This window comes from Exserohilum turcica (assembly GCF_000359705.1).
Source record: "Exserohilum turcica Et28A unplaced genomic scaffold SETTUscaffold_13, whole genome shotgun sequence".
In the NCBI taxonomy this organism is placed as follows: domain Eukaryota; kingdom Fungi; phylum Ascomycota; class Dothideomycetes; order Pleosporales; family Pleosporaceae; genus Exserohilum; species Exserohilum turcicum.
In genome coordinates this window covers 1070958-1097917 of record NW_007359948.1, presented here as the reverse complement: position 1 = coordinate 1097917, position 26960 = coordinate 1070958, and the positions used below count along the sequence as shown (strand labels likewise).

At 55.5% G+C, this 26960-nt stretch overlaps 8 protein-coding genes across 8 annotated transcripts; 4 read left to right on the top strand and 4 right to left on the bottom strand.

Annotated features, from left to right (window-relative positions):
• Nucleotides 1-443: 443 nt before the first annotated feature.
• Nucleotides 444-1360, top strand: SETTUDRAFT_167877 (uncharacterized protein; the record flags this gene model as incomplete). The annotated part of the gene is made up of 1 exon (XM_008024986.1): nt 444-1360. A coding segment is annotated over one exon (864 nt), but the record flags the coding sequence as incomplete, so codon positions are not given.
• A 424-nt stretch (nt 1361-1784) lies between these two features.
• On the bottom strand, nt 1785-2164 carry SETTUDRAFT_26613 (uncharacterized protein; the record flags this gene model as incomplete). The annotated part of the gene is made up of 2 exons (XM_008024696.1): nt 1785-1874; nt 1952-2164. The coding sequence occupies 2 exons, from the start codon at nt 2162-2164 to the stop codon at nt 1785-1787; spliced, it is 303 nt and encodes a 100-aa protein (XP_008022887.1).
• Nucleotides 2165-3881: 1717 nt separating this feature from the next.
• SETTUDRAFT_26612 (uncharacterized protein) lies at nt 3882-10676 on the top strand (the record flags this gene model as incomplete). Its single annotated transcript, XM_008024695.1, has 1 exon — nt 3882-10676. The coding sequence occupies one exon, from the start codon at nt 3882-3884 to the stop codon at nt 10674-10676; it is 6795 nt and encodes a 2264-aa protein (XP_008022886.1).
• Nucleotides 10677-13519: 2843 nt separating this feature from the next.
• Nucleotides 13520-15535, bottom strand: SETTUDRAFT_147826 (uncharacterized protein; the record flags this gene model as incomplete). The annotated part of the gene is made up of 2 exons (XM_008024985.1): nt 13520-13820; nt 13891-15535. 2 exons carry the CDS (start codon nt 15533-15535, stop codon nt 13735-13737), a joined length of 1731 nt encoding a protein of 576 aa, XP_008023176.1. The 3' UTR covers nt 13520-13734.
• Nucleotides 15536-17317: 1782 nt separating this feature from the next.
• SETTUDRAFT_46231 (uncharacterized protein) lies at nt 17318-18026 on the top strand. The gene is made up of 3 exons (XM_008024757.1): nt 17318-17366; nt 17429-17529; nt 17648-18026. Exons 1-3 carry the CDS (start codon nt 17361-17363, stop codon nt 17694-17696), a joined length of 156 nt encoding a protein of 51 aa, XP_008022948.1. The 5' UTR covers nt 17318-17360; the 3' UTR covers nt 17697-18026.
• Nucleotides 18027-18508: 482 nt separating this feature from the next.
• On the bottom strand, nt 18509-19426 carry SETTUDRAFT_105574 (uncharacterized protein; the record flags this gene model as incomplete). Its single annotated transcript, XM_008024984.1, has 1 exon — nt 18509-19426. One exon carries the CDS (start codon nt 19424-19426, stop codon nt 18509-18511), a length of 918 nt encoding a protein of 305 aa, XP_008023175.1.
• Nucleotides 19427-20061: 635 nt separating this feature from the next.
• On the top strand, nt 20062-22568 carry SETTUDRAFT_183445 (uncharacterized protein; the record flags this gene model as incomplete). The annotated part of the gene is made up of 2 exons (XM_008024983.1): nt 20062-21135; nt 21195-22568. Exons 1-2 carry the CDS (start codon nt 20104-20106, stop codon nt 22566-22568), a joined length of 2406 nt encoding a protein of 801 aa, XP_008023174.1. The 5' UTR covers nt 20062-20103.
• A 1471-nt stretch (nt 22569-24039) lies between these two features.
• Nucleotides 24040-26109, bottom strand: SETTUDRAFT_26607 (uncharacterized protein; the record flags this gene model as incomplete). Its single annotated transcript, XM_008024694.1, has 2 exons — nt 24040-24915; nt 26104-26109. 2 exons carry the CDS (start codon nt 26107-26109, stop codon nt 24040-24042), a joined length of 882 nt encoding a protein of 293 aa, XP_008022885.1.
• Between the last annotated feature and the right edge of the window lie 851 nt (nt 26110-26960).

Here is a 26960-nt window from a genome sequence, read left to right as displayed (position 1 = left end):
TCGGCAGGCGGGCGGCGGCGATCGGTGAGAGTCAACAGGGTGGTAGTGGTAGCGTGGTCGGGGTTGATGCAGCACGGTTGGGACAGGCAAAGGTATGGATGGATGGAGGGAGGGAGGGATGGATGTGGTGGGGAGCAGGGCAGTGGACGTGTTCAGCGAGGTGCGTAGGGTGCCGTTCACATATGAAGCAGCAGGCGAGACCAGGCGCAGGCGTGGCTGGAGCTTAAGAGATGGCTGCAGCCTGCCAGCATGCGGCACCATGCCAGTGCCAGTGCCAGTGCCAGCGCCAGCAAGCTTGGAGAGTGAGGCGGTAAAGCTACCTGGGAATCGGCCGGCCCCCGCGCCCCTTGGCCACTGTCCCGAAAGGCGAAACGTTTAGCCTGATTGAGCCACACGATACCGCCCAGGCTAGGGGTCACTGGGCCTTGCCAGCATGCTAACACCTGACAGCGCGCATGGAAGGACCCTGAGACGGGCGACGGCACCACCATCTTTCTCGGGTACACGTCGAATCTGATTTCATCTGGCCTGCGCGAAACACTGCGCTACCTGGTCCAGCACCGCCATGTCTCGGCCATTGTCACGACGGCCGGCGGTGTCGAGGAGGACTTGATCAAGTGCCTGGCGCCCACGTACCTGGGCTCCTTCTCGACGCCCGGCGCCGGCCTGCGCAAGAAGGGCATGAACCGCATCGGCAACCTCGTCGTGCCCAACAGCAACTACTGCGCCTTTGAGGACTGGGTCGTGCCGCTGCTCGACCAGATGCTCGCCGAGCAGGAGGCCAGCAAGAAGACGGACGAGCCGCTGCACTGGACGCCGAGCAAGGTCATCCACCGCCTGGGCAAGGAGATCAACGACGAGCGGTCCGTCTACTACTGGGCGTGGAAGAACGACATCCCCGTCTTCTGCCCCGCACTCACCGACGGCAGCCTGGGCGACATGCTCTACTTCCACACATTCAAGTCGTCGCCCGAGCAGCTGCGCATCGACATTGTCGAGGACATTCGCAAGATCAACACCATTGCCGTGCGGGCCAAGCGGACGGGCATGATTGTCCTGGGCGGCGGGCTGGTCAAGCACCACATTGCCAACGCCAACCTGATGCGCAACGGGGCCGAGAGCGCCGTCTACATCAACACGGCGCAGGAGTTTGACGGGAGCGACGCGGGCGCGCGGCCAGACGAGGCTGTCAGCTGGGGCAAGATCAAGCTGGACGGGGACAGCGTCAAGGTATACGCAGAGGCAACCGTCGTGTTCCCGCTCATTGTGGCGGCGACGTTTGCGCGCACGGCGGCGCAGGCAGCCAGGCCGTAGTGGTAGAGGGCGCCAGAGGCAGAGAAGGCAGCAAATCAGAAAAGTGCTGACACACATGGATGCATGCATGGCTTGTGCAAGTCCGAGTTGCCGTGACGAGTGGTGCACTTGCACCTGTGCTGGCTGTACATGTGCATGTACGGTATGGAGCAACGTCGTTGGTGCGGAGAGCTGACGCAGGGAAGGCGCGGTCGGGGGCGGGGCCCACCTTCCCCACTAGGCCCAGAGCGCTAACGTGACTGCCTGGGCTAGCCGGTCACTGTGGAGCAATCGATAAGCAGCAGCACGCAGCAGCACGCAGCAGCTCGCAGCAGCAGTGGCAGCAGTGGGAGCAGCTGGCAAAAGGCCGCCACAGCTGAGCGCCGGCGGGCATCGCGGCCACACCACGCCAGCCCTACGCGATGACTCGAACCACGGCCTCGGCTGCCAAAAGGGCGCCTGGCCGCCGCATGGTGACGCCCTCGACGTCCTCAGTGCTGGTTCGGGGCATGGCGCGGGCGCAGCGGCGCACGGACAGTCTGCCTCCGCACCTGGTGCTGGTGCTGGTGCTGGTGCTGGCACTGGCACTGGCACGCGCATGCGGGCGATCGGGACAGAAAAGAAGCAATCAAAGTGCAAGCAGCAATCAACAACTCACCATGCCATTGATGATGCGCACCGCCTCGCCGACCGCGGTGGCCTGGAAGCCCATGGTGGCGTAGCCGCCCACGAGCTCGTCGACGGTGATGCTGCGCGCCGCATACTGATTGAAGTCGATGCCCTGCACCTCTTGCACGCCCGCCGGCACAGGCTCCGAGGGCTTCAGGACGGCATCTGTGGCGCCGGCAGGTGCCGACGAGTGGGTGGCCATTGCAGGCAGGCAGGCAGGCGGGCAGGCGGGCAGTCAGTGTGCGATGGGCGTTGCTGTGATGAGCTGTCGCTGCAGCAGCACGCGCGCTCCAGGGGCGGGCGAGGGGGGGAAGAGGCGAGGGGGGCGAGGGTGAGGGCGATGTTCGGCGTATCTAGCAGCGCGCAGACACTGAAAGAGGGCCCTCCCTGGCAAGGCGGTGCGCGGTGCGGCGGCAGATTTTTGAGGAAAAAAAGAGCCCCCACACCCGTGGCCGGGCAGGCGCAGGCGCAGGCGCAGAGCTACGACTAAGTAAGGCGTGGCAGTGTCATCCCTGCCCGCGTGAGGCTAGTGCTCGGGTCGATCCTTCTGCGTGCGAGAGAGGGCTGCAGGCGTGCTGCCGCTGCCGTCGTCAGCCTGAGAGGCCAGCCGCCAGCAGCCAGCAGCCAGCAGCCAGCAGCCAGCAGCTTGCCGTCCGCCGCCGCCGCCGTCGTCGTGGGCGTGGCGGCGCGCTTCCCACGGCCGCCCAGCAACGCTCCGCTACGCTCCGCTACGCTCCGCTGCGCTCCCACCGTCGCGTCCGCTCGCGTCCCCCCTCGGGCGTGTGCAGCGCCAGTGCCAGCGGGTGCAGTGCTGTCTCCGCGCGCTGCGCAGCGCCGTGCGTGCCACGGCCCAAAGCGGGCTAGCGCGAGGCCAGGGCTGGAATCTGAGGCAAAACCAGCGGCTGCACTCCCCTGCAGATTATCGACAATATCCAACTCGGCGCCCAATCACACGCGCCCTCGCCGGCTGCGAGGGCCTCCCCTCGCTAGGCCGTTGCAGGCCAGCCGGGGCGTCCATTTTGACTTGCAGGCATCCGTCATGGCTGGGTGTCAGTGCTTGGTTCTCGTGTTCTGGTCTGGTCTCCTCGACGTTCCCCTTCCCCATCATCATCACACCTTCCTTGCGACACAGCGTCCCTCTTCACGACTCCATGCTGCCCCGGAGCCCCAGCGAGCAGCCTGGCTAGACACGCCCGCCCTCACCAGCTCCCCCTCCCCGCTGCCTCTGCCTCTGCCCGCCGCCCGCCCTCACGTGCCCGCCGCCCGCTCCTCCCTCGCAGAGAGCACCCCAGCGCCACGTCGACGGCCTGCACAACATCTCCTCGACGGCTCCCGACTGCCTGTGCCCGCCGCCGCTCGCTGCACACGCCCCCAGCCCCATCTCCGCCCATCTCCCCCCGCCCGACGGGCCCCTTCGCACGCGTTGCCAGTGCGAGAGAGAGGCACGCTTTGGGCGTCAAGGCCAGCGCCAGCAGATTGAATCTCAGCGTCCGGCGCCGAGAAGCTGCGCCTGTTCCACCGCGGATCGGGGATTTGGCGCTTTCCCTCATTTCCCTGGTTTCCAAGCACGGACCCTGCCGCTAGCGCCTCGCCTCCCACGGGCTGCAAACACGAACCTCGACTTACAGACCTGACCGACGTCAACCTGGGAACTTCACGGCCGCGTCGACGAATCACGCCATTCGCTTTGCTCGTTTCGCTTCAAATCCGCTCCCAAAGGCTCCGGGTCCACTGGTTTTCCCCCCGACCGCCTTTGCCGTGGCCCTTTTCCACACGTCATCCTAGCTCTGCCACCCCCAGCGTCTCCCCACGCGAACACGCTCTCCAACAACGGGAATCCGCTCTCTGCTCTGGCCCGCAACCCCTTCTCTTGCCCATGCCGCGGCTGCAGTCTCCATCTAGAGTAAGAAGCCATCACCATGTCTGCCTCACGGTACCCGGACAGTGGCCGATATCAACGCGACAGATCTCCGCCCTACCGAGATCGCAGACCGTCCGCCTTTGGAGGCGGCGGCGGATACCCTCCGAGAGGTAATGAGACCTTTCGTCCCAACTCGGAGCCAGGCGGCTTTCCGCGAGAAATCCCCAAAGGCCCAAAATCCCTGGGAGATGCGCCACGTGGTCCCCCAGTCGGGACACCGTCGGGTGCATCACCCGCGCCCCGTGACGAACGAGGTCGAGGCTTCGCTGGACGCGGCGAAGCAACACCACTGCGAACGGCGCCTCCGCTAAGCAGTGGACCTGGTTTCTCTCACAACTCGCAAAATTCTTGGAGGGCTGACCGCGACCGCGACCGCGACTTTGATCGACGCGAGAGGCGGCCCACTCCGCCACGGAGGTCGCCCATCCGAGACTCCAGGGATCTGCGCGATCAGAGAGACTTTGTACCGCGGGATCTGGATGTCAACCGCGCACGGCGCAATTCACGGGACGGCCCTCCTTCCGCAGGTTCCACGTATTCTGACCCCCCTCCTCTTGGCACTGCCTCGTCGTATCGCGGCGGAGGCATTGGCCGAGGGCGAGGCGGCTTCGCGGGACGTGGTAGGAATTTCCACAGTGATGACCGAGACCGGCATCACGATCCACGTGACCGAATACCAGAACGTACATCCTATCGACCCCGAAGCCGGACCCCTCCTAGACGCCAGGAAAGGGACATTCGAGAAGAGCGTGACTTTGACAGAAGAGACCGTGACGACCGACGTTTCCCCAGAGAGTATGATTCTTACATTGGCCCTGCAGGTACTGCGAAACCTGGTCTGCGAGCACTCGACACGCACCGTGGACCAGGTCCCTCCGACCTGAGACACCTCCCCGGTACACCGACAGGACCCCCTCCTCATTCCTCTCATCATGCATCTCCACCCGACAGACTGGGCTCACAAGGTGATTCGTATCCAAGACGGCCTTCTCTAGCAATTGATCCACTCTCTGCCAAGGACGGTCGCCGGGAGCCAGGCAAAGACGAGGCCTTGTTAGCTAGCCGTGCAGAGGCATCGAGGGAGAGATATGCCCCGCGAGCATCGTCACCTCCGGCTTCAATCCCAGCCTTTGGTGGATCCAACGTCTGGAGGGCGCCCGTTACTGACAGCAAGCCGAATGCTGCTCCAGCGGCACCGCCAAAACCTGCTCAGCCCTCCCCAGTATCCTCGACCACGCCGACCGCGCCTTCTGCTCCCTCAGCTCCTGCTGCTTCATCGGCACAAACCGCCCCGGCTACCCCGGTTGCTCCAACCGCTCCCACAACACCAGCAAAAACGCCTACAGTTCCTACTGCCCCCAAGGCCGCTATACCACCTGGCCTTGCGATCCTTCCTCCTACTGGGCCTAAAGCTGATCGCGCGCCGGATCGTCCTCCGCCTGGAGATGCACCAAACCCGGAGAGCAGGCTTGGTCCTCCTCCGCCTCCGCCTCAACGGATGGAACCACCCGCCATTCCGCCTGCTTCTACTCCATCGCAACCAACCGATGCGGCCAACTCGGACAGCATCGCTGTCAAAGGCCCCACGACACCGCAATTGTCTGCGCCTCCAAAGGGCCCCTCTAATGTACCGTCTGCTCCTCCAACAGCTCCAACCGCACCATCGACCACGGCAAAATCTCCACCCCAAGGCCCAGCTCCAAGGCCGCGTGCTCCGCCAACAGCTCCTCAAGCTGCCCTGCGAGCCAACGTATCGCCTTCCTTCTCGAGAGCCACTCTGCCGCCATATTCCCCTCGGGATGCGTCTCCAAATGCAGCTCCTTCCACGTTTGGACCACGCGTTGGTAGTGGAAGCGGACCTGCCGTGAGCACTTCGCCCAAGAGTCTACCAGCGAACATCCCGACTGGGCCAAAAGCTGATAGGACACCAATGGCTCCTCGCCCACCTCCACCATACAACCAGCCCGATAGGCCTGGGTTTCCCCTGGCCAGGGGCCCTTTGAGTGGAGGCCCGAAAAGCATGCAATGGGTGCGGCCCGGTTTCACGTCGAGCCGGCCTTCCATTCCAACCAAGCGCGAGTTTCCTACCGACGACCGCGAACGACCATTTGGAAATGCACCCAAAGCCCCGAGACTGGAAAACAGTGTGTCAGCGACACAACCCCAACGGACATCGCAGGCAAAATCAGTCTCACCCTCGTTTTCAAGGTCGGCTGACCCCGAACGGCCTAGAGAACGAGCCTTGTCTGCTGAAAGACCAGTCATGCCTTCGCCTAAGCCCACCTCGATCGAGACTCGACGCCATTCTGACGTTGTCATGGCAGAGGCGTCACCTAGAATGGCCAAGCCACCCATGTCTGCTGCATCATCTGCGCCTGAAGCTCTGCAAGACTCTGATGATGATTTGGATTTGGACGAAGACGACTTTGCGGAATCGGAAGCGAAATACAACCGAGAGAGGGCTCGTCTGGAGGCCAAACGTGTGGATTTGAATGTTCCACATCTGCGCGCCATCACGCCTTTGCAAGAAATTGCACTGCTCTCTTGTTTGACTGTCGATCATCTCCCACAAGCACAGCCGGAGTTGGTCTCTGCTGAAGAGATGAGCACACCATTGCCTCAAGAAGATGCAATTCCGCCTTCCGTCAAAGCAGCTCCTGAGGTTCCGGCAGTTCCCCAACAGCCGCCAGAGAGTATTACAGCAGACCTGCCGACGCCTCGAGCCGAAGAGTCCGAAGATGTCGAAATGGAAGACAAGGAAGAGCTTGAGGAAAGATCGACTGCACCCGCTACAATGGCACTTCGCCTTCGCCGCGAGACTTCTATTGAACACGATACTCCTCCTGACCTGAGTGCATTGCCTTATCTTGGTTCCGGTCCCCCAACACCGTTGTCTGATATTGGGCAAGATCATGCTTCCCTACCAGACTCGGTTATGGACGCCATCCGAACCAAATTGCGCAAGAGTATCGAGCCAGAAACAAACATAGAACAGACTCTTCGACGATACGCCGAGGTGTACAAAGAGTGGCGGTTACACATTCGACCGTGGGATGAGGAACGCGAACAGGATGAACAAGACAGGCAGCCATCGGCAGAGCCATTGCTCAAGGCTGTTACACCCGATGCACAGAGTGCTGCGATGACAGGGATACTTGACGGATCGTTGGCGCCCACAGGCCGCAGAAGTCACGCGAGTCGATGGGCTACTGAGCTGGACCTCGAGGCTGTTATCAAGGAGTCTCTAAAGACTGCCGAGGAGGAGAAACTCGGAAAGAGAGACAAGGAACCGAGAAAGGCCATGGCTGACCCTGAGAAGGAAGCAGATCTACCCTTGGAACTAACCGAGGCTGAGGCCCAACGGCGAAGATTTATCGACTACAACTTTCAGCGCGAACCCGGTCAGGGAATCTTTGTGTTCCACTACGAACCACCAGAGGACGATTTTACACCGGAAGAGCATCGAGTTATGGTCCACAACTACAAGGATCAGTATGCCAAGAAATGGGGCAAGCTGGCTGAGGTCTTGTACAAGGAGGTTGGAACCGAGCGGACCTACAAGGACTGCATCAACCATTACTACGCGACCAAGTGGGGCAAAGAGTACAAGGGCAAATTGCGGAAGCCCCGGGTCTCCCGGAAACGGGGTGGTGGTGTTGGCCGTGGCCGTGGAGCCATTGCTAACATGGAGCGAACTGAAGTGCAAGGAGAGGACGGACAGCCTCTGCCAGTCACGGAAACTGGAAGACCTAGGCGCTCGGCAGCACCAACATTTGGTCCTACGGAGACGGAGGTTGACCCAATTAGCGGAAATGCTACCCCAAGTCGATCGCGGAAGCAGACAGACACCGACGGCTCACAAGAGAAAGCTGGACGGCGAGGTAAGCCCCCAAAGGACAAGCTTGGCCGCAAGCCGAAGAACATGCCACTCGTCGCAGCCCCTACAGGCTCACCTGTCAAGGTGGATCGCAAAGAAAAGGCTTTTGGCGTCAAGGTGGAAGACGATGCAAACAAGCGACCTTTGGGTGAGGTGCCCATGCCCATGCACGTTGTACCCATGGAGGAACAGATGGTCATGTCCAGTGATTTGCAACAGCTCCCTGGCCTGCCAGGTAGCCTCATGGAACGGCCAAAGACCCAGGCCGGTGCGAGACCTGGACCGTCTAGTTATTGGTCAGTTTCGGAGCTGCAAGACTTTGACAAGAACGTTGCACATTTTGGCACGGACTGGATCGCAATAGCAAATCACATGGGTACTAAGACGCACACCATGATCAAGAACCAGTACCTCCGTCTTGTTGAAAGCGGCAAACTGGACCTTGAACAAGTCGCGAAAGAAGCAGACGCACGAAGAGAGCGAGGAGAAGATCTCGGGCCACCACCTACACCCACGCCAGCACCCAAGAGACGATACGAGAGTACACAAGCAACACCGGTTCGCCCCATTGCACCCACGCCTGAACATGCCTCTCCGCCTCCAAACCCGCTGGTGGTACCCAAGACGTCTCCCCCGCATACAAATCCAAATCCCCCTTCAAGGTTTCCTACCATTGCTCAAGGGCCCATGCAAAGCAAGCCATTGGTACCGACTTCGGGGTTCCCTGCCCTACCAGAGACTAGTCTTGCGTCTGTACCTACAATACCGCTACAGCAGTCACCACCCGCTCCACCCCAACGTGTCCAGCCGCAACAGCAGCCGCAACAGCAGCCGCAACAGCAACCGCAACCACCACCGCAACCGCAACCACAACCACAACCACAACATCACCATCATCAGCACTCCATGTCGCAACAAAAACCACAGCCGCAAGGACCTCGAGCAGGTTATTTCTCAGATGACCTGCCCGCGCGTTTTGAGAGCCGGCCGCCTTCGCAGCCATCGGGCAACCAACAGTCGCATCGGCCACTGCAACAACATGCGACCCCCCAGCCGCGCGTCCAAGAGCAGCACCAATCCCCTGTTTTCCGTGGACTTCATTATCAGGAGCGAGAGCCTGTGGCAAGATCTGAGGCCCCACAAGATCAAGAGATACAACGCCGGATCCATGAGCAACACGCCCGTCGGATATCCCAAGAGGTGCAACAACACAGACCTTTTGCTCCTAGCGGCGCACCGCCAATCAGGGCGCCAGTACGCTCAAACTCGGTCATCAGGTCTCCAGAGCACCGTCCCATGTCGTACTCGCACTCTCGGCATCCGTCGCAAGTCCAGTCGCTCAATCAGACAACTGCCGAAGTATACTCGCCAGGATCTAGCACCAACCACATGGCGCAACAACAGCTACCACCTCGCTCGACAATTCTCACGCCGCCCGTCAAAGAAGAGCCCAGACATATGACTCCCACAGCAATTCCCCCTGTTCAATCTCAACCAATGCTACATTCGCAATTGCAGCACCCACAGCGCAGCCAGCCACCTATGCACAACACCCCCCCGCCACCCGCCGTACCCAAGCCTGCTGCTGAGCCACGCAAGTCAAATCTGATGTCCCTGCTCAACGACACTGATCCAGAAGAACCCAAACGGAAGAAGGCGAGCGAGCCAGGTCCACCATCGCATAGCTCTACGCCTCTGCAATCCGCACCAGTCGCTCCACCTCCCCCGACAACACAGAGCTACTCGTCATCGTCAAGACGCCCACTCTACGAAGACCCCATCGCTGTGCAGCCTCCTTATAGCCGCCCATCGTATGCTCAGCAGTCCTCGCTTCCCACCGCAGCACCAAACAGGCCGATTGACCTTACGGATGATAAGCCACCGGCGGGTAGACCAAGCATACGCGAAAGCTGGCAATCCCGACAGCCATACCATCCCGGCATGGCTCAGACTCCGCAGATGACGTCCCTCCCATCCTCGCAGTCTGGGCTGCCTCAACCACCGCCCGCCAATGACAGGATGTTCAATCATCGATCTGTCTTTGCTCAGCATAACACGCAGCGTCAAAATGCCACTCCGCCTCCTCTTGCCGGGTACACCAATTCGCCAAATCCACATTCACGCACGTCGAGCATCAGTGGACCGCCGGGGCCAATGCCCCGACATTCCATGGCAGGCACAAGCGCAGCTCAGCATGCACAAGCAATGAACGCATCTGCCCAATCTGCACAAATCCTGCAGCCCAATCCGTATGCTCAGGTAGATCCACCAGGCAATGGCGTGCCACCATCTGGCCCCATGGGTATGCGTCCTAGCCCGCGTTTGCAAGCAAGCCATGTGCAACAGCGAGAGCCGGCCGGACGCAATGATCATTCGCAGGCTTCGAATGCAAACATGTCTTACTCCAATCCTCAAACACCCAACGAGCATCATGGCCAGCATCCTTTCCAAACTATGAACAGACTCACAGAACCCTACCGTCCCCGCGACCCTCGTGATGCGCACGACTTGGATCCTCGACAAATGTCAGATCGTGACACCAGTCGCGAGCTATCTCAAAGAGCCGACTATCTGCGTGAACAACTTTCCAGCTCTGCGTTGCGTTCGACTGGCCCACCGATTCACGAAGACATACGTTACCAGTCTCAAGATCGAGGCTACCTGGCTCAGAGGTCTCAAACCCAGACACCACTTTCAAGGACCGAGCATAGTCAGCCTCCGCCTCTGCAACATCCTCCCCACTCGTCACTCGGAGTGGCAAACCACTCATTGTATGCTCAACGCCCTCCTCCTGATGAGCCGCCGCGTCACTTTATGCGCAACCCACGGGATCGCAGTATGACGGAACGTCTGCGGGAGGAGCAGGCGCAGGCGCAAGCCCAGGCACAGGCACAGGCACAGGCACAACAAAAATAGAAAAAAAACCCCTCCTCCAAACAAAAAAGAAAAAAGCCCCATTCACCCATGTGTGCGTTGAACAAGAATAAAAAAAAACAACCAACAAGGGCAGAGGAAGAAGAAGAAGAAGAAGAAGAAGAAGAAGAAGAAGAAGAAGAAGAAGAAGAAGAAGAAGAAGAAGAATCTACCCAGACATCCCCCAAATCCCTAAACTCACCCCCCCCCCCCCATCCCGCATACCGACGCTCATGCAAAACTCGCATATTCATTTTCATCGCTGCCATGGGCCACGATCTCCAGGGTGGCGGTGCACTCCCGTGACCCAGTCGCTCGGTCCACTAGGAGGCAGACGCTGCTCAGGGAGGGAACCAGGTCCTGAACCAGGAGGTGGTGGTACGCCTCTGGCATGGCTAGCTCTCATGTAGCTGTCCCTGTGATGCGCGTCTCGGGCCTCACGTTCTCGCATATCGCGTTCTCGCATATCGCGCTCCCTCATGTCGCGCTCCACTTCCCTTCTCATATGCTCGTCCCGGTTCTGCATTGCTGCTTGGTGCTGGGCTTGGGCTTGGGCTTGGTTCGGGAACTATCATTACTTCTCAGAGAGAGGTTGAGAGAGAGAGAGAGAGAGATGTACTTGTTTGTCTGGCAGTCTGTCTATTCGTCTCTGTCCGTCTCTATCCGTCTGTCTGTCTGTGGAGTGGATATATGGATGCATGTGTATGTGTGTGTGTGTGTGTGTGTGTGTGTATGACAAAGGACCAACCCATCCCCCCCACCCTCTCCCTTCTTTTTTTGGACTTTTTCTCATGTACCTCTCTGCTCTGGTTTCTTTCTTCTTCTCCTTCCTCTTATTTTTTTTCTTACAGATTTTGTTCTTTTTTTTGCGGGCGTTATTCAATCTTTTCATTCTTTGTTTCTTCGTTTCTTTTTTTTCTTTTTTTTGCTCGTTTCGCAATATGGGGTTTTCAAGGAGAAAAAGAAAATTGTCGGCTGGCTAGCTCGGTTCATCAGTTTGGTTCGTCAGTTTGGTGGGGTGCGTGGATGGATGGATGGGGCTAAATCATATGATGATGGTACGTATGGCGGTGGTAGTTGTTATCGTTATCTTTATCGTTGTTAGTTAGTTAGTTAGTTAGTTAGTTAGTTACTTGATTTATACTCGTGCGTTTGTTTATGCCTTTGCTTTAGCTTGGTTTGGTTTGGGTTGGTTTAGTTCGTATAGGAAGATGAAGATGCAGATGAAGATTAAGATGAAGAAGAGAGAAAAGAAAAGAAATCTACCTTTTTTTTATTGTTGCTGTGTATGCATATATGGCGTGTTGGTTGATGTAGGTAGGTAGGTAGATAGGTAGATAGGTAGATAGGTAGATAGGTAGATAGGTAGATAGGTAGATAGGTATAAGGGTAGGTAGTAAGAGTAGAGTCAACTATGTACATGTATATCCTATGCATACATCTAGCTATAAACATCCTTATTCTTGGTGTGTTTGCGTGCTTATCTATCCATGTGTGTGTGTGTGTCTTGTAGTACTCATGCTATCTATATATATACATACATACATATATGCATATAACTGTAACGATGTTACAAGCCCCGCCAAGTACCGGAACCACAGCGGAGTCGGATCGGGACAACTATCCGCCGCAGGACAACAATGCCTGCTGTCCACGCCGCAGTCCCACCTTGGGAACTCGGGTCCGGATCGGACCCGACTCTAGTTTATATTTATTGGGACAGTTCCTGTAGATAGCTCAGTAGATTTTTGATATCCTTTCGTACAAGGCCTATAGGTGGCTTGTTGAATCTAGGCTCTTTGTGATCCCACGCACTCCCATATGCCTCTGAGTGATCCTACGACCGAAACAGATCCGACCTGCCTTACCTGCGCCGTTACAATAACTATACATATATACTAGACATAAGCAAGAAAGAAATAAAGAAAGAACAACGCAATACTAACAAAAGAAAGTAACAAGTAAAAGCGGAAATAACACCTCTAGAAATATAAATCATCTATCGTATATCCGGTTTACGTTAAAAGTGTGTGTGTGTGTAGACATAGCATTTTTCTGCACATCTTTTGATATTTACTATTCCAACATTGTAGTTACTCGCGAGTAAGTCGGGTTATGTTTCTAACGAATCGGTATTCCTTGTATTTTTTTGTATGGTCTGTGGGATGTGAATGTGAATATACTCTACTCTACTCTACTCTACATGCTGTACTTTACATACTCCAAGTAATCATAATCATAATAACAATCACACTTGCGAAACCCCCCCCCCCCCGCCACACGCGGAAACACCACCATACACACACACACACCCTTGAAGACGAAGACGAAGATGGAAAATAGAAAACTTGGAGAGAAGAACAAACAGAAAAAGAACAAATAAAGACGTGCTAGAGAAGTTTAGTTTGTGGATCTCATCTATTAGGATTGCTTCTTGTTGTTCTTGTTCTTGTTCTTGTTCTTCTTCTTCTTCTTCTTCTTCTTCTTCTTTTCTTATTTCTCGTCTTATTAGCAAATGCAACTAAACCAAACCAAAAAAAGGAGGTAAGACAAGACTGATATATAGTTATGTAGTAGCAATGATGAGTAATAGTACAAGATTGGACCCTTTTTAATCGGATTACATTGCATCCCTTCCCTTGAAAAAACAACAACAACATGAAGAACTTTTTTGTCAGATTGATGATATGGATGGAATGAGTTTGACGGAAAATAGCGCGCTGGATATAAGACGAGGATGACGACGGGCTTTGCAAGGATTCTATGGATACAAGGGGGGGTTGAGGATATGAGGATATGAGGTAGAGAGAGAGAGAGAGAGAGAGAGAGAGAGAGAGAGGTAAAGAGGGCGAAACGGAAATCTCATGTCCAAAACCAGGTCTTTCGGATTCACACAGGTGGTCGTGTCGACGAGCAGCAGCAGCAAGTTCGGTTCGGTTTAGGTTGAGAAACAGGAGATACGACATGGTACGGCCACTTTTCGGATGTTGAGGCGGAAATGCTGGCTGCGTCATCGGGCGAAGAGGGACAATCGCCATGGATATCGAGCACTGTCTCATGCTCACTCCTGCTGCGACATGTGCGTTGGGAAGTTGTAATCCGTGTAATCGATGTGGACGAATGCACGGTCGACATAAGGGACGCTTTCTATTGTGATTGTTAGTATACATGTACTCTACGCAAAAAAACAGCTACTTTTAGAATAGGGTCAACTTACCGAGCACATACTGCAAGCTCTCACCCAGGTCGTGACTATCCCTCAAGCTGAGATTCTCATCAACGACAATATCCACCTCGACGTTGAGCTTGTCTCCGGCATGGTAGGCTTGCAGTCCTTGGATGCGCTTGATGCTCTTTGCAAAGCGCATAGTCATGTAGAGTAGAATGTTTCTCTCGTCAGCAGTTGCGCTCGCGCCGGTCAAGTTGCGGACGTGCTCTGCGGATGTGGCACCCCAGCCTATGATGATGTAGGCCGAAAGGAGGATACCGCCGAGAGAATCGAGCCACCAGATCTTTGCATAGTATCCAACGAGGGGGAAGAAGATGGAAAAGGTGTTGAAGACCACGTCGGTCATGGCGTCTTGGGCAAGGGCTTGTACGCTCGAGTTGCGGATCAGGCGACACCAGAGCCAGCACATTCCCTTGATTACAACGGTGGATGCCATGATGGCTATGGCAGGGCCTCCCAGCTCGACAACCGTTCGGTCGGGTCCGCTAAGTCGCGAAATACCCTCGATGCCGACCTGGAAGAAGGAAGTCATCATGATGACGGAGAAGATCAAGACACCAATGGGCTCAAGGCGCCTGCGGCCAACTGGGTATGCATAGCGATCTTGGCGCGCAATCATCCAAGATGTGATCCACACAATGGCGGTAGAGAGAAAGTCGAGCGCAGCGTCGACTAAACTGGCGACGACGGACAGCGAGGATGTGAGGACGGTGACAACAATCTTCATGATGAGCAGACACGTGTTTGCCGAGAGATTGACGTAGAGGGCCAGTTTGACAATGGGGCTCTCGGTGTCTTCGTCTTCTTCGGGCACCCAGTCCATGAGCTTCGACTTGGCCGCCTCGAGATCCTCCTCGTCCTCGACGGCATTCTCGTGCGAAAGCAGCGGCGTGTTTTCGTCGATTTCGGGGACTTTGTAGAGGTTCTTGGGTGTGCGCTTGACCATGGGCTTCAGCCCGCCATTGCTGTTGCTAAGGCTTCCGGATGATCCGCTTCGGCCATTGCTCGAGAGCCCAGGCGTGGTTTCGCCAGAATGGCCGCCATTGGCGCTGGGTGTGCCGGTAGACGATTCTTCAGCGATGGTGGTAGGAATCTTGACAGCGCCGGATTCGAGGTTTGTGTACTCCTGGATGAGGTTGTGCGGGAGCGACGAGTCGAGAAGACGGTCAATGTACATGTAGTGCTGGATGAGCTGGTTGTTGCGCTCGTAGTAATCGCGTATCGGCTTCTTCATGCCCTTGAGTTCTTCGTCGCTCTTGTAGTACTTTTCCCACTTGTAGCGGGGGTTGGAGTTGCCAATCAGGCGCTGGCTGCGCATCTGCGGCGTGTTGAGGATGTGCGCGCCGATGCTGCTCCTGCGGTCCGAGTCAGACATGATGAGCCCATGTCGGTATGCCTCCATATCCTCGTCGTCGGTGTCGCTGCCGCGTCGCTCGTTGCTGCGGATGGTGGAGGGCCGGCGCGTGCTGTGCAGGAGCGAGGGCAGGTGGTGGCCACGCGTAGAAATGGCAGAGGCCTCGTTCTGCAGAGGCAAGAAGAGCTTGGAGCTGGCAAGGCGGGGCAGGCTGGCTGAGCGGGGGACTGTCGCCGTCGAGGGCGACGGGGGCGGGGGCGTGGACGGGTAGTCGGTCATGGTGGCAATTGGGGTGGATCGGGAATGGAGGAGGCGGAGGAGGATGTGGAAAGAAGGTCACTGCTGCGAGCACAGTTGATAATGTACGCGTCGGGGCGGGCGGATCGGGGCGGCAGCCAGTGTGGTGCTCGTATTGGTATTGCGCGCCGCGTGGGGGGAGCGAGGACGGGCAGGGCGGGCCCAAGTATATGGGGGATTGCGCGCGCGTGCTCAGCAACAAGCAGCAGGACGATACATGGCCAAGGTGATATTGCCCGGCATTTGCTTGGTGCAGCGACCCAGAAGACGTGGTTTTCCGCAATACGGCCGGCGCGCGGCAGAATGCGACGAGGAGCGTTCGCCGAAACAAGATGGCCTTTCACTCAGGGCGGGATCGACACTGTCTTGGCCCGCTCGTGCCTGCACCTGCGCCGACTTTAGCTGTGGTCCAAGCGCGCTGCTGAATCCGGGGTGGCTGAGCCGAGATCGCCAGAGCTTTCTGACAAAGATCCGTCTCAACTGTTTCACCCACTCACATCGGGCTCCACGCTGGCCGTCGTGCTGGTGTTGCTGCTGGCGACTCTGTGATTCGGCCGCCGTGTCGCCTCTCTTGCGTCTTCTGCAGCGATCCACCTTGACCGGCGTACAGAGCACCCGCACCGCGATGCTCGCACCTGGACAGTTTCACGCACTCCCCACTCGGCTTGGGAAAAGAGGATGCAGGCGCCATGTGAAACATCTGCTGCGCAATCTTGGCAGCCGTCTTTTCTTTTGCGTCGAGTCCAGGCATCCTCGCGCTCCCCCGCTTATTCCCGACTACAGCCCGCATGCCAGAGACACCGACGGACGCTCCAACGCATCTCTGACCGGTGCGAAATGCTGCTGGATTCTCACGCCAGCTTACTGGCCGCCGCCGTTATGCATGCTCCACCCGTCTCCCCGGTTGATCCATGAACGCCCGCCTCGGCCGTTGCTAAGCAAATCCATCCATGTACGCGTCGACGAATGCTCAAAGACGCATGCGTTGCAACCAATGCATGATGCACACATTGGAGACGTACAGAGGATACTGGCCCTCAGGGTGGGTCACGGAACCACGGTGGGTATACTTGGCTGCTGGCGACGATTAAGGAGCAGTTCAAGTGGACCCTGAACAGACACAGACACAGGCGCTGATGCCCTGCCCTGCTCTGCCCGACACATATGCACAGGCAGAACACGGCCGCATGCAGTGCACGAGCAAAGGGGTGCTTATGGTGTATATGAACCGTGGACCGAGAGGCGTCAACCCGGTGCTTTGGCCATATTGCACCGTGTCTACCGGATAAGCCTCCCCTAGCTATAACGCAGGTCAACCGACATGGCCCAGAACAGAGAGCCCTCACCCTGAACATGTTATTGACACTTGCGTGCTGCGCTTGGCACGCTTCAACTCGACAGTCGAGGCGCTGTTATATCTGCCGGCAGGGATGCAGGCTGCAAAATATATCGACTGCAGTGCGCACTCAAGCCCGCTTATTCCGCTCTTGTTCGAGAATGCATATCGTCGAGTAGAGGAAATGTCTCTGGACAGGGAAAGGGAATTTGAACATGGAATTCAGCAAAGCATCTTCATGCAGTGAAGAAAGCCTTTGCATCACCGCAGCACATTGCTGTATGTCACCCACACAAGGCATAGAGCACTGGCGGGGTGGTGGTTTGGGGCAGTCGGACCAGCACGCCTAACCCAGTCCGGCCTAGCGGCACTGGTTGCTTGGCAGCGCACCTCGGCTAAGAGCCTGAAATTCGTTTCTCTACGACAACGACAATCTCTTCGACATCCGACTACTCACCACAAGCAGTCAAGATGCCGGTATGATATCATCCTCCGCGAGCACGCAGCCATGTAGGAACGCCTACTGACGATTTCCGCAGAGCCACAAGTCATTCCGCACCAAGCAGAAGCTTGCCAAAGCGCAGAAGCAGAACCGCCCCATCCCCCAGTGGATTCGCCTGAGGACCGGCAACACCATCAGGTACGAACCGACGGCCACATAGGAGCAGACCGTCTCGCCATCCGCCGAGACACGGGCGGCAGCGAGAGGCAGCATGGCGACCAACTGTGTGAACGCGGACTAACGGGATGCCCCTCAGGTACAACGCCAAGCGACGACACTGGCGCAAGACCCGTCTCGGTATCTAAGCGGCTCGCCCCCTCCAAGCCATCCCTCACTCGATTCTCGATTCTCGATTACCTCTTCCGGCGCCCACGACAAGTCTTGTTGGAGACGAGCGACTACATTGGGAATTTCGCACATGGCGGGAACCGAGCGACCAGTCTTCTAAGAGCGAAGTACGTCTGCAACACGAGGGATGCAATGGGCGGTCTTCTTTTCACGTTACCGGATACCTCCCTACCTCTGATTCATGGCGCTTTGGGTCTGTAAATGGGCATGAAAGGAATCGATTCATGATGGTTTAGACTAGGCAGTGATGAATGAAAGCACTTGCTAGGTCTCAATGAACAAGAAATAGCCTTGTCGTATCGTGATGCACCATGTTGGCACTTGTCGGTCAGCAAGCATGAGTGGCCGTGATGCTCTCGTGCTCGTACCACTGGAGGTGAGCAGACGACACATTGGAGACTCGCATGCAGCAGCCAGCAAATGGCACGATGACGTGAGATAAAGATGATTGGTATTACTTGCATTAGTCATACACGCAACGACGCTTGTGACGCACTTGAAGGGCAAAACTTGCCAGCACCAGCACCAGCACCAGTAGCCTACTCGATGCAACCCCTACCCCCACAAACCCTCGGCTTTGACCTCTCATCAGCACATGGCCGCGTTGCCTACATGGCTTGGTAGCTCATGGTCTAGGTGATTATCTGGAGAACGACGGCATGCACACTTTCCTGAAGGGCGCCTCTCCCTTGGCTTGGCAGAGCCCAGCCGCAGTCAGATAGGCGCAAGCCACAAGCACCGGGCTATCAACCAGTCGTCAATCTCACCATTACCGCCCACTTCTCAGCTGAAACTTGGGGCGGTCTGTCAAATCCACCACCAGACACGTCTCCTCGCTTTTCCCCGCCGTCTCGTAAAGGCTAACAACGCCCTTGTCAATGCGTAGCACCGTGCTGCTCCCAGCATAACAAAGACCCTTTTCCATTCCACACCGGTTGGCCAGGATCACGCACACGGGCTTGCTGCCCTTGGCCTCGACCAGCGGTTGGAATCTCTCGACCCAGTATGCCACTGTCGCTATGTCCGGCTGCGACGGATCCGTTGCGAGTTCGGTAGGCGACAGATGACACAGCCAAGCCATGGACACGCAAACAATGGGCGATTGGGCAGACAGTGCCGTCGACGCAAATTCGTAGTCTGACCACGGAGAGATGAACTTGTACGGGTTGATATCCATGCATATGCCCAGGGTGACTTTGCCCAGGTCGCCCAGGTCGCCAGAGTAAAAGGGCGCGTCTGGGGACGCGGGATTGGAAAGGCTATGCGACTTGGAGCCTGGACCCTCGGACGCCCATGTTTCGTCGGTGTAGTAGAGAAAGGATTTCCGGTAGTTGTTCAGTATCTGTCCAGAGGGCGAGACGGTCACGGTGGAGTTGTACTGCGTCTGGGCATCGGATGGGTTCTTGGAGGGTACCGTGACTTCCGGGTATCCGACGGTGACATGGCAGTTGTAGTGCTTTGCGACCTGCTGGGCCCACTGGGTAGAGATGCCTGCCGTGGTGGGTTCCAGGAAGGGCTTGATCTCGTCGAGCGAGTGGAAGTTGTAGCCCGAGAAGGCGAGTTCGGGCAGAATGAGCCAGGCTAGGTCGGCGGGTATTGGCGTGGCTTTTAGTATGCTGTCGGCGCGCTGGATGTTCGCTTGCACTTGGCCTACCTCCGGGGCGAACTGGAGGCACGCGACTTTCATTTTGGCGGCCTCTCTGGTTGGTTTCGGGGTTGCCCTGAGGGATTTTGTTCAGGCGTCGTCGCCGAGGCGGTAAAGCGCAGAGATATAAGAGCAGACGGCGACGGGCCAAGGACGTCTTAAAACGAGGCGCGACAGAAGCGTTTCTGCTTCACTAGAGGCCCCTTAGACCGAGGCAGTGGGCGGCCTCAGAAGGCCTAGGTAAATTGGTGAAGCACCAATTGGTGTTTGAAGAGGCAGCGGACGGCAGTTGTCCAGATATTCTCCCATGTACCTGAGCAAAGGGGTGGGCACGCGCGCTTGGCAGTCTAGGGGAATCAGACGACGAAGACAGATGGTACGGACGGGCGCATGCTCATATTTCCTCCGGCGCGTTTTAGTAAGGGACTGCGATTGTGCTGCTGCTGCTGCTGGTGGTGGTTAAGAGGCCCTGAGTATGGCGAAGGGGCCAGCCCAGCAGCCCCACTAAGCTTGATCGACAAGGCTCGTCCGGAACTAGCGACAACCAGCCAATCGCTCGTTTTGCGCCCTGGGTCCCTCGCTTGTGCCCAGCTAGCTATGACGCGCATAACTCTGAGGCCCTTCACGAGCCTCTCTTTCTCCCTGCACCACCATCGCCGCCACCATCGCCAAACCATGTGCAGGCCACGCCGGTAGACGCCTGCTTTCATCTCGTCGCAATGGCAGCAAGACGGCTCGTTGACGCCGCAAAGCTCTTCCACGCAGCCAGAGGCGTCGCCAACCGCCATGTTGCCCTCCGATCCAGCCAGTGGGATGCCTACACCAAGACGTCGTCGCTAGCCAAGGCTGTCAAGAGCCAGACGGACCGTGTCACCCTCACCGCAGCCGCTGCCATTGCCCTCGCCCAGCGCTTCAATGAAGAAGTCCCGTCGTACGCAAAAGCCGCAGCAGAACGAGCAACACGCACGCAATGGACGCCCCACACGCAGCATGCCCAGCCTGGAGACATCCCGAGGAGAGATACGGTTAAGAAGGATCAGAGTGAGCCACGGTATGTGAAAGAGGGCATCGAGCAGGATCACCACTATGACCGCTCGGGGCAGAACACGGCCGATACACCACCGCCGGCCGAAGAGCTGCAAGTAGAGCAGAAAGACGCTCCGAGATCGCCGTTACCCGACGGCACGATACCCACGAATGGATTAACACTGGAACACGAGGAAAAAGGAAAGGATACGTTTTCTGACAGGCCAGGGCATGAGACACCCAAGGATCCTCTAGTCCAGGATCACGACAAGGGAATCAAGCCGGTCGAGTCCACAGAGACGACTATACCGCTACCGGGGCAGCCAAGGGGTGGTTCTACTCAAAACAATCAATTCCAGGCGGCCCCCACGCCGGGCCGGGTCGAGGATGAGATACCAGAAGGCATAAATACCGATGTGTTTCATTCAAAACGCGTGGCAAAGATGCTGGGGAGCGATCCTTTTTCACGCAAGGAATATGCAGAACGTAAGAGTAGTGGCAGGCATCCGCTTGATGACAGGCCTGTAGGAAGGCATCCACTTGACGACAGACCTATAGGAAGACATCCGCTTGATGATCGGCCCTTGTCTTCAATACAAAAGTCAATATCCTCATCGCCACCAAGGTCACAAAATAGAATGCAACCCGAGACTACCCCCAAGGAAATGGAGGAGCTTGCGTCTCGGCTTGCTCCGGATACCCAGGCCCATGCAACTGCATCCGAGGTACGTCACCTGCGCCTATTAGCTTGAAGTATGCTGATTCGCTGACAGCTGTACGATAGACCCTCGGCGAGGTAACGTCAGAGCCAGAAAAGGCGCCCTATGTTCTACGAGAATCAAGGGTTCCTTCATCACGGTTTGGTCGTATCTGGCAGTATGCCGGACTGGGCACAAGCATGGCTCTCGGGGCTGTTGGAGAAGGCTTTCGTCGTGCGACCGGCAGTGCTGCATCGACTACCGGTTCCCTCATGCTGAGCGAGAGGAACCTGGAAATACTGGTAGCAAAGTTATCGCGCATGCGAGGTGCGGCTCTTAAGCTTGGCCAAATGATCAGCTTCCAAGACATCAAGATGCTTCCCCCTGCAATCCACGATGTCCTGCAGAGAGTTCAGGATAGTGCCGACTACATGCCAGCCTCGCAAAGAAACAAGGTCCTGAGCAGTAACCTTGGCGACAACTGGCGCGACCTCTTCGAGTCATTTGAAGACATTCCCATAGCAGCAGCCTCGATTGGCCAGGTCCATAAAGCAGTACTCAAGTCTACCGGTCAAGCAGTGGCGGTCAAGGTACAATACCCTGGCGTTGCCAATTCCATCGACTCCGACCTTAGTAACCTCTCCATCCTCCTAACAGCGTCCCGTCTCCTACCCAAAGGTCTCTACCTCGACAAAACCATTGCCAATGCACGCACCGAGTTGGGTTGGGAGTGCGACTACACACGCGAAGCAGAATGTCAAACTCGCTTTCGCGAACTCCTCAAGGATGACACTGATGTCTTCACTGTGCCCAAAGTTTTTACTGAAGCCTGCGGTCCTACCGTTCTTACCGCTGAACTGATGCACGGCGTGGGCGTTACCAAACTCAAAACCCTCACCCAGGACCAACGAGACTGGATTGGTACGCAAATCCTTCGCCTCTGTCTGCGTGAAATTGTCGAATTCAAATTCATGCAAACCGATCCCAACTGGACAAATTTCCTGTACAACGCCAAGGCCCAGAAGATTGAACTGCTGGACTTTGGCGCCAGCCGCGACTATCCCGATAAATTCGTCGCGCCCTACGTGGAAGTCCTAATCGCAGCTTCCAAGGGCGACCGAAACTCAATCCGCGACCTCTCCCTCCAACTCGGCTACCTAACTGGCTCCGAGAGCCGCGCCATGCTCGACGCCCACATCGACAGCGTTCTCACGCTCGCCGAACCCTTCAACTCCAGCGGGCCTGCCGTCTACGACTTTAGAAACCAAACCATTACCGATCGTGTGCGCGGCTTCATTCCCGTCATGGTCAAGGAGAGACTCGCACCCCCGCCAGAGGAAACGTATAGCTTGCATCGCAAACTCAGTGGTGCGTTTTTGCTCTGTGCTCGCCTGGGCTCCCGCGTCCCGTGTAAAGACTTGTTTGAGAATGCCGTGCAGACGTGGCGTTTGACGAGATGAGATGAAGACAGGGGAGTTGTGTGGGGCAATATCATGTACAGGTAGATTTATGTATTATGCGGAATGTATCATAGCTTTTTTTTCACTCATTTCTTGACGTCTGTATGTACGGCTTTTGGTGTATGCTATGCTGATTTAGATATCTTGTTGGTTGTTAAGAGTGATTTTCTAATTCCAACGTGCTGATCTGATGTAGTGCATTCTAAATAAGCCTGTGCAATATCCTGGAATGACACTATCTTTTTCTTTTTTCCTATCTGTCTAGTCTACTCAGTCTCATCTCTATCTATTATTTTTTTTCTCTCTCTCTCTCACTTTCCCTTGGTAGGAAGAAGGACATGTATTTTATCGAATCACTAATGTAGTAACCCCCCCCCCTCTCTCTCTCCTGTCTCTCTCTCTCTTCTCTCTCTCTCGTTAGGGTAGGGGGGGGGAGGGGGAGTTCTTTTATACACTAAGACTACAACTACTATTAACAAAAGAATAGGATAAAAAAATAGCAAGAGGCAGTGATGGGGGGTGGGTGGAAGGGGCAAGTACATTGATATATAAGTGTAGATTGGAAATAAGCAATAGATATTGTTGTATGCGGAAAATAAGGGATATGACGGGCAGGGTAGATTTGAGGCTTGGCTTGTAGAAGGGGCTTTGTTGGGTATATGTTTGTGTTTGTGTGTGTGTGTACGTGGGTGGGTGTGGAATGGGTATTGTTGGTTGGATCTTGTGTGTATTGTAATGCAATGTAATGTAATGTAGGAAAAGAGAGACAGAAGAGAAAAAGAGAGACGCAAAAAAAAAGTCAAATGTAGTATGTATGGAGTAGTCGTGCAAAGGAAACAAGAATACAGCAGAGCAGAATAGAATAAGCATAGATATAGAAGGGACAAGAGAGAGAGAGAGAGAGAAGAAGATAAAAAAGAAAAAAAAGGGGGGGGGATAGTAATGCACAAGATAAGGATATTTGAAAAAAAAAGACATAAGTAGGGACTGGAATAAGATGGGCGAAGTAAATAAACAAGGTGGAAAGGATGAAATAGACAGTGAATGAGAAACGTGAGAAGAATACTGTGTTTAGCTATTTTTTTCTTCCTCATTTTGATCAATGTTTTGTTCTACTTCTTCTTCTTCTTCTTCTTCTTTCAGTCTGTGGTATGAGGGAATATTTGAGTGAAGACTTGTTCTAGATTTCTTGTTTTATTTTTAGTCATGTATGTATGTATGTATGTATGTATAATAGAGGATATAAGATATAAGATGTAACAATGTACATGACTTTTGGATAGATGCAATACACAGACATGAACACACTGCTAGACAGAGGGAGGGAGAGATTATAAGAGAGGGGAGACAGACACAGAAATAAAGCATCTTCCCCCCCCCCCACTTACTCGCACACAGCCCTTCTCACTAACCCGCAGCACCGTCCTAAATTTTCTAATCCCCTTTTTGTTTTTTCGTTCTAATCTTACTCCTACTCCTCCCCATCTTCCTTCCCCTCCTTAACCACAGCCGTAGCCCAAAAATACAGCGCGACAACAATAAAAGAGCCAAACCCGCCCGCCATAATCATTCTGCCCCTAAACCCCTGTTTCCTCTTTAGCGCCTCATCACCGCCCAGAATGACAACCGCCTTCTTGGACCAGGTATACTCGAGACCGCTGTATATCGTAGTTGAAGCCACGACGGCAGACATGGCTTGAATAAGCGTCGTAACGCCCTGTTCGCCACCAAGCGCATTCTGGATGGAAGCAAGCAGACCGCCAGCCGCGGAGGTGGTGGCCTCGGGGTCATGCAGCAGGTTTGTGCAGAGCAAGGTACCGAGTAAAGAGAGCTGGAGGAACGTGTTGAATTTGGAAATGGAGGTGGGATGGACTTGTGCGCTGGGGAGGCTAAAGTCCCAGTATCGCGCCATGGTTTTCGGGGCGGGAAGACTGGCGTAGCGGTAGTAGAGGGCGGAGAGGGCGAGGCTGGCGTCGCGGCCGAGGATGATGGTGGCGAGGGGGAGGGGGAGACTGCCGTTGACGGCGAGACAGGTTACCAGTGTCGTCATGAGGAACTTGTCGGCCATTGGGTCTACCACGCTGCCGACGACCGTCTGCAGATGCCAGCGGCGGGCGATCCAGCCGTCGAGCAGATCGGACAGCGCGGCGTAGGCGAAGAGCGAAAAGGCATACAGATGGTGGTTGTGGATGATGAGGTAGCCAACCATGGGGGTGGCGATCAACCGGGAGAAGGTAAGCATATTGGGCAAGTTGTAGATTTGCTCATGGCGCGGCTTGTCGAGTTTGAGCGTCGACTTGAGCGTCGTGGCGAGTTTGGCGGATGCTGAAGTCTCTGCATGGTTCTTCTGCGGGGGTTGTTAGAATGCCTCTTTTCTTTTCATCATCGTCGTCGTCGTCGTGTTGTCGTCATTATTGTCGTTGCAGCTACTTCTCATACTTCATATGTGGATATCCGCACAAAGCCTTGGATAGAATAGAATGGAATAGAGAGATATAAACAAAAAAAAAGTAAATCAACATTACACATAACCGTGTCTAAGAGAAATCTTGACGCGAACTACCAACTACAACTAAGGAAAAATAAAACAAGGCATATACATAATTGCATATACCAGCTGACATGGGACCAGATGACTCGACTTGGGGAGGGGGGAATGTGTGCTAAAACAGCGCCACCTACCGCTGAATGAGCCTGTCGTGCTTTTACCTCATCCTGCAGACCGAGTCTCCGGGTTGTGGAGGTGCTGAATAGACCCGCAGCAGCAGCAGCAGCAGGGCGTAGACGGCATTGCTTGTAAGCTGAAGGCCTCGCGACCAATGATGTCTTTACGCCATTGCGAGTCGAGGCAATGGAAGCACGTGAGGTGGCTCTCCGCAGAGGCTGGCACCTCGACGTAAGCGGGTCTGCGTACCGCAGGCGCAGCAATGGCGTGTATGCAAGACGAGAAGGCGGGAAGGCCCTCGCATGGAATAAAGAAATCATGGAATGGCCGTGTACAGTTGGTCGCGGCGCCAGAAGGCTTCGGAGAAGGGCCCTTTGCAAGCTTGCCGGGAGAGTTTTGCCAAGAAGCGCGCTAGTCCATCACATGCAGGACGCTGGGCTGAGCCGTGTGGAGTCCTTTGAGTTTATGTCGTCGTACTTCGCACACACAGACACACAGACACACACAAGCGAACAAGCCACCGTTTCTTAGGAAGGGGGGGAGCACGCCCCCCATAGCTAACTAGTACAATAGGCGAAGGGGACGCCTCGGTGTGTGTGTGTGTGTGTGTGGTGGCTAAGTACACAAGTAACTACTTAGAGCGAAAGAAAAAAAAAGTCCCGCAGAAAGATGCGTTTACAGCGATTGTCGCGCTTGCAACCTAAGTAGCTGTTATGTAAAGCCCCCCCCTCTCATTCCAAGCGAACCGGACCGTGTCGTGTCAAGGCTGGCGGCCTGCTTACTGCCTCTTGGCTGTGTACCCGTCAAAGGCAAAGGCAAAGGCAAAGGCAAAAAAAAAGATTAAACCAATACTCGGGGGAAACGGCCTACGGACATGGGGGGGGGGGGAGCGGGGCTCCGGTATAAGTGCCAAGTACGGGCATATACTTACAAAAGACTAAAAGTCGAACGAGGGTTCAACGATGGCGGGAGGGCTGACGACCGACGAGTCGCCTGGCATACAAGCCCCCCCCCCCCACAACACATACATACACACACCGGGACGTCAAAGTCGCCTAAGTTACCTTGTCCCTGGAAAACTTTACATGTACATGGCTCTAGCATTTATTCGTCGGCTTACCGCCGGTAGCGATGGATGACAGGCTACAAAACTTGGGATGATACGGAGGTGCCTCACAAAAGTTTTGTCCCACGCTAATCTCGGCGCTTCGGCATAACTCTTCTTGGCGCAACTCCCACCTTTGAGCTGAGTAGCTGTACGATTTGTCTGTATCTATCGTTACAATGTCTCCTAATACTGATCCTTACACCCGCACCTTAATTGTGGCGTTAAAGTCACCTTCTGTTGGCAAGTCTACATCACAGATCTCTGAACTTACTGGTGTTCATCCTCGTACGGTCAATCGTATCTATAGTAGAGCTATTGAGGCTGGTTTCGAGCCAAACGTTCTCCCTCTTAAGATCCTCCCAGAGCACGTACAAGACGCCCCTCGCTCTGGCCGACCTTCAAAGCAGACGGATAAGGTAAAGGAGCAGATAATCCAACAAGTACGACGTGATAGATACGGACGAGAGAAGAGCTGCGCTGACGTTGCTGGTGCTCTCAGTCTTCAAGGAGTCAATATATCACGCACTACAGTCTGGAGAGTATTAAGAGAAGCAGGATACAGAAAGACCAAGCCGACGAGGAAGCCTGGACTGACACAGGAGATGAGGAGTGCTCGTCT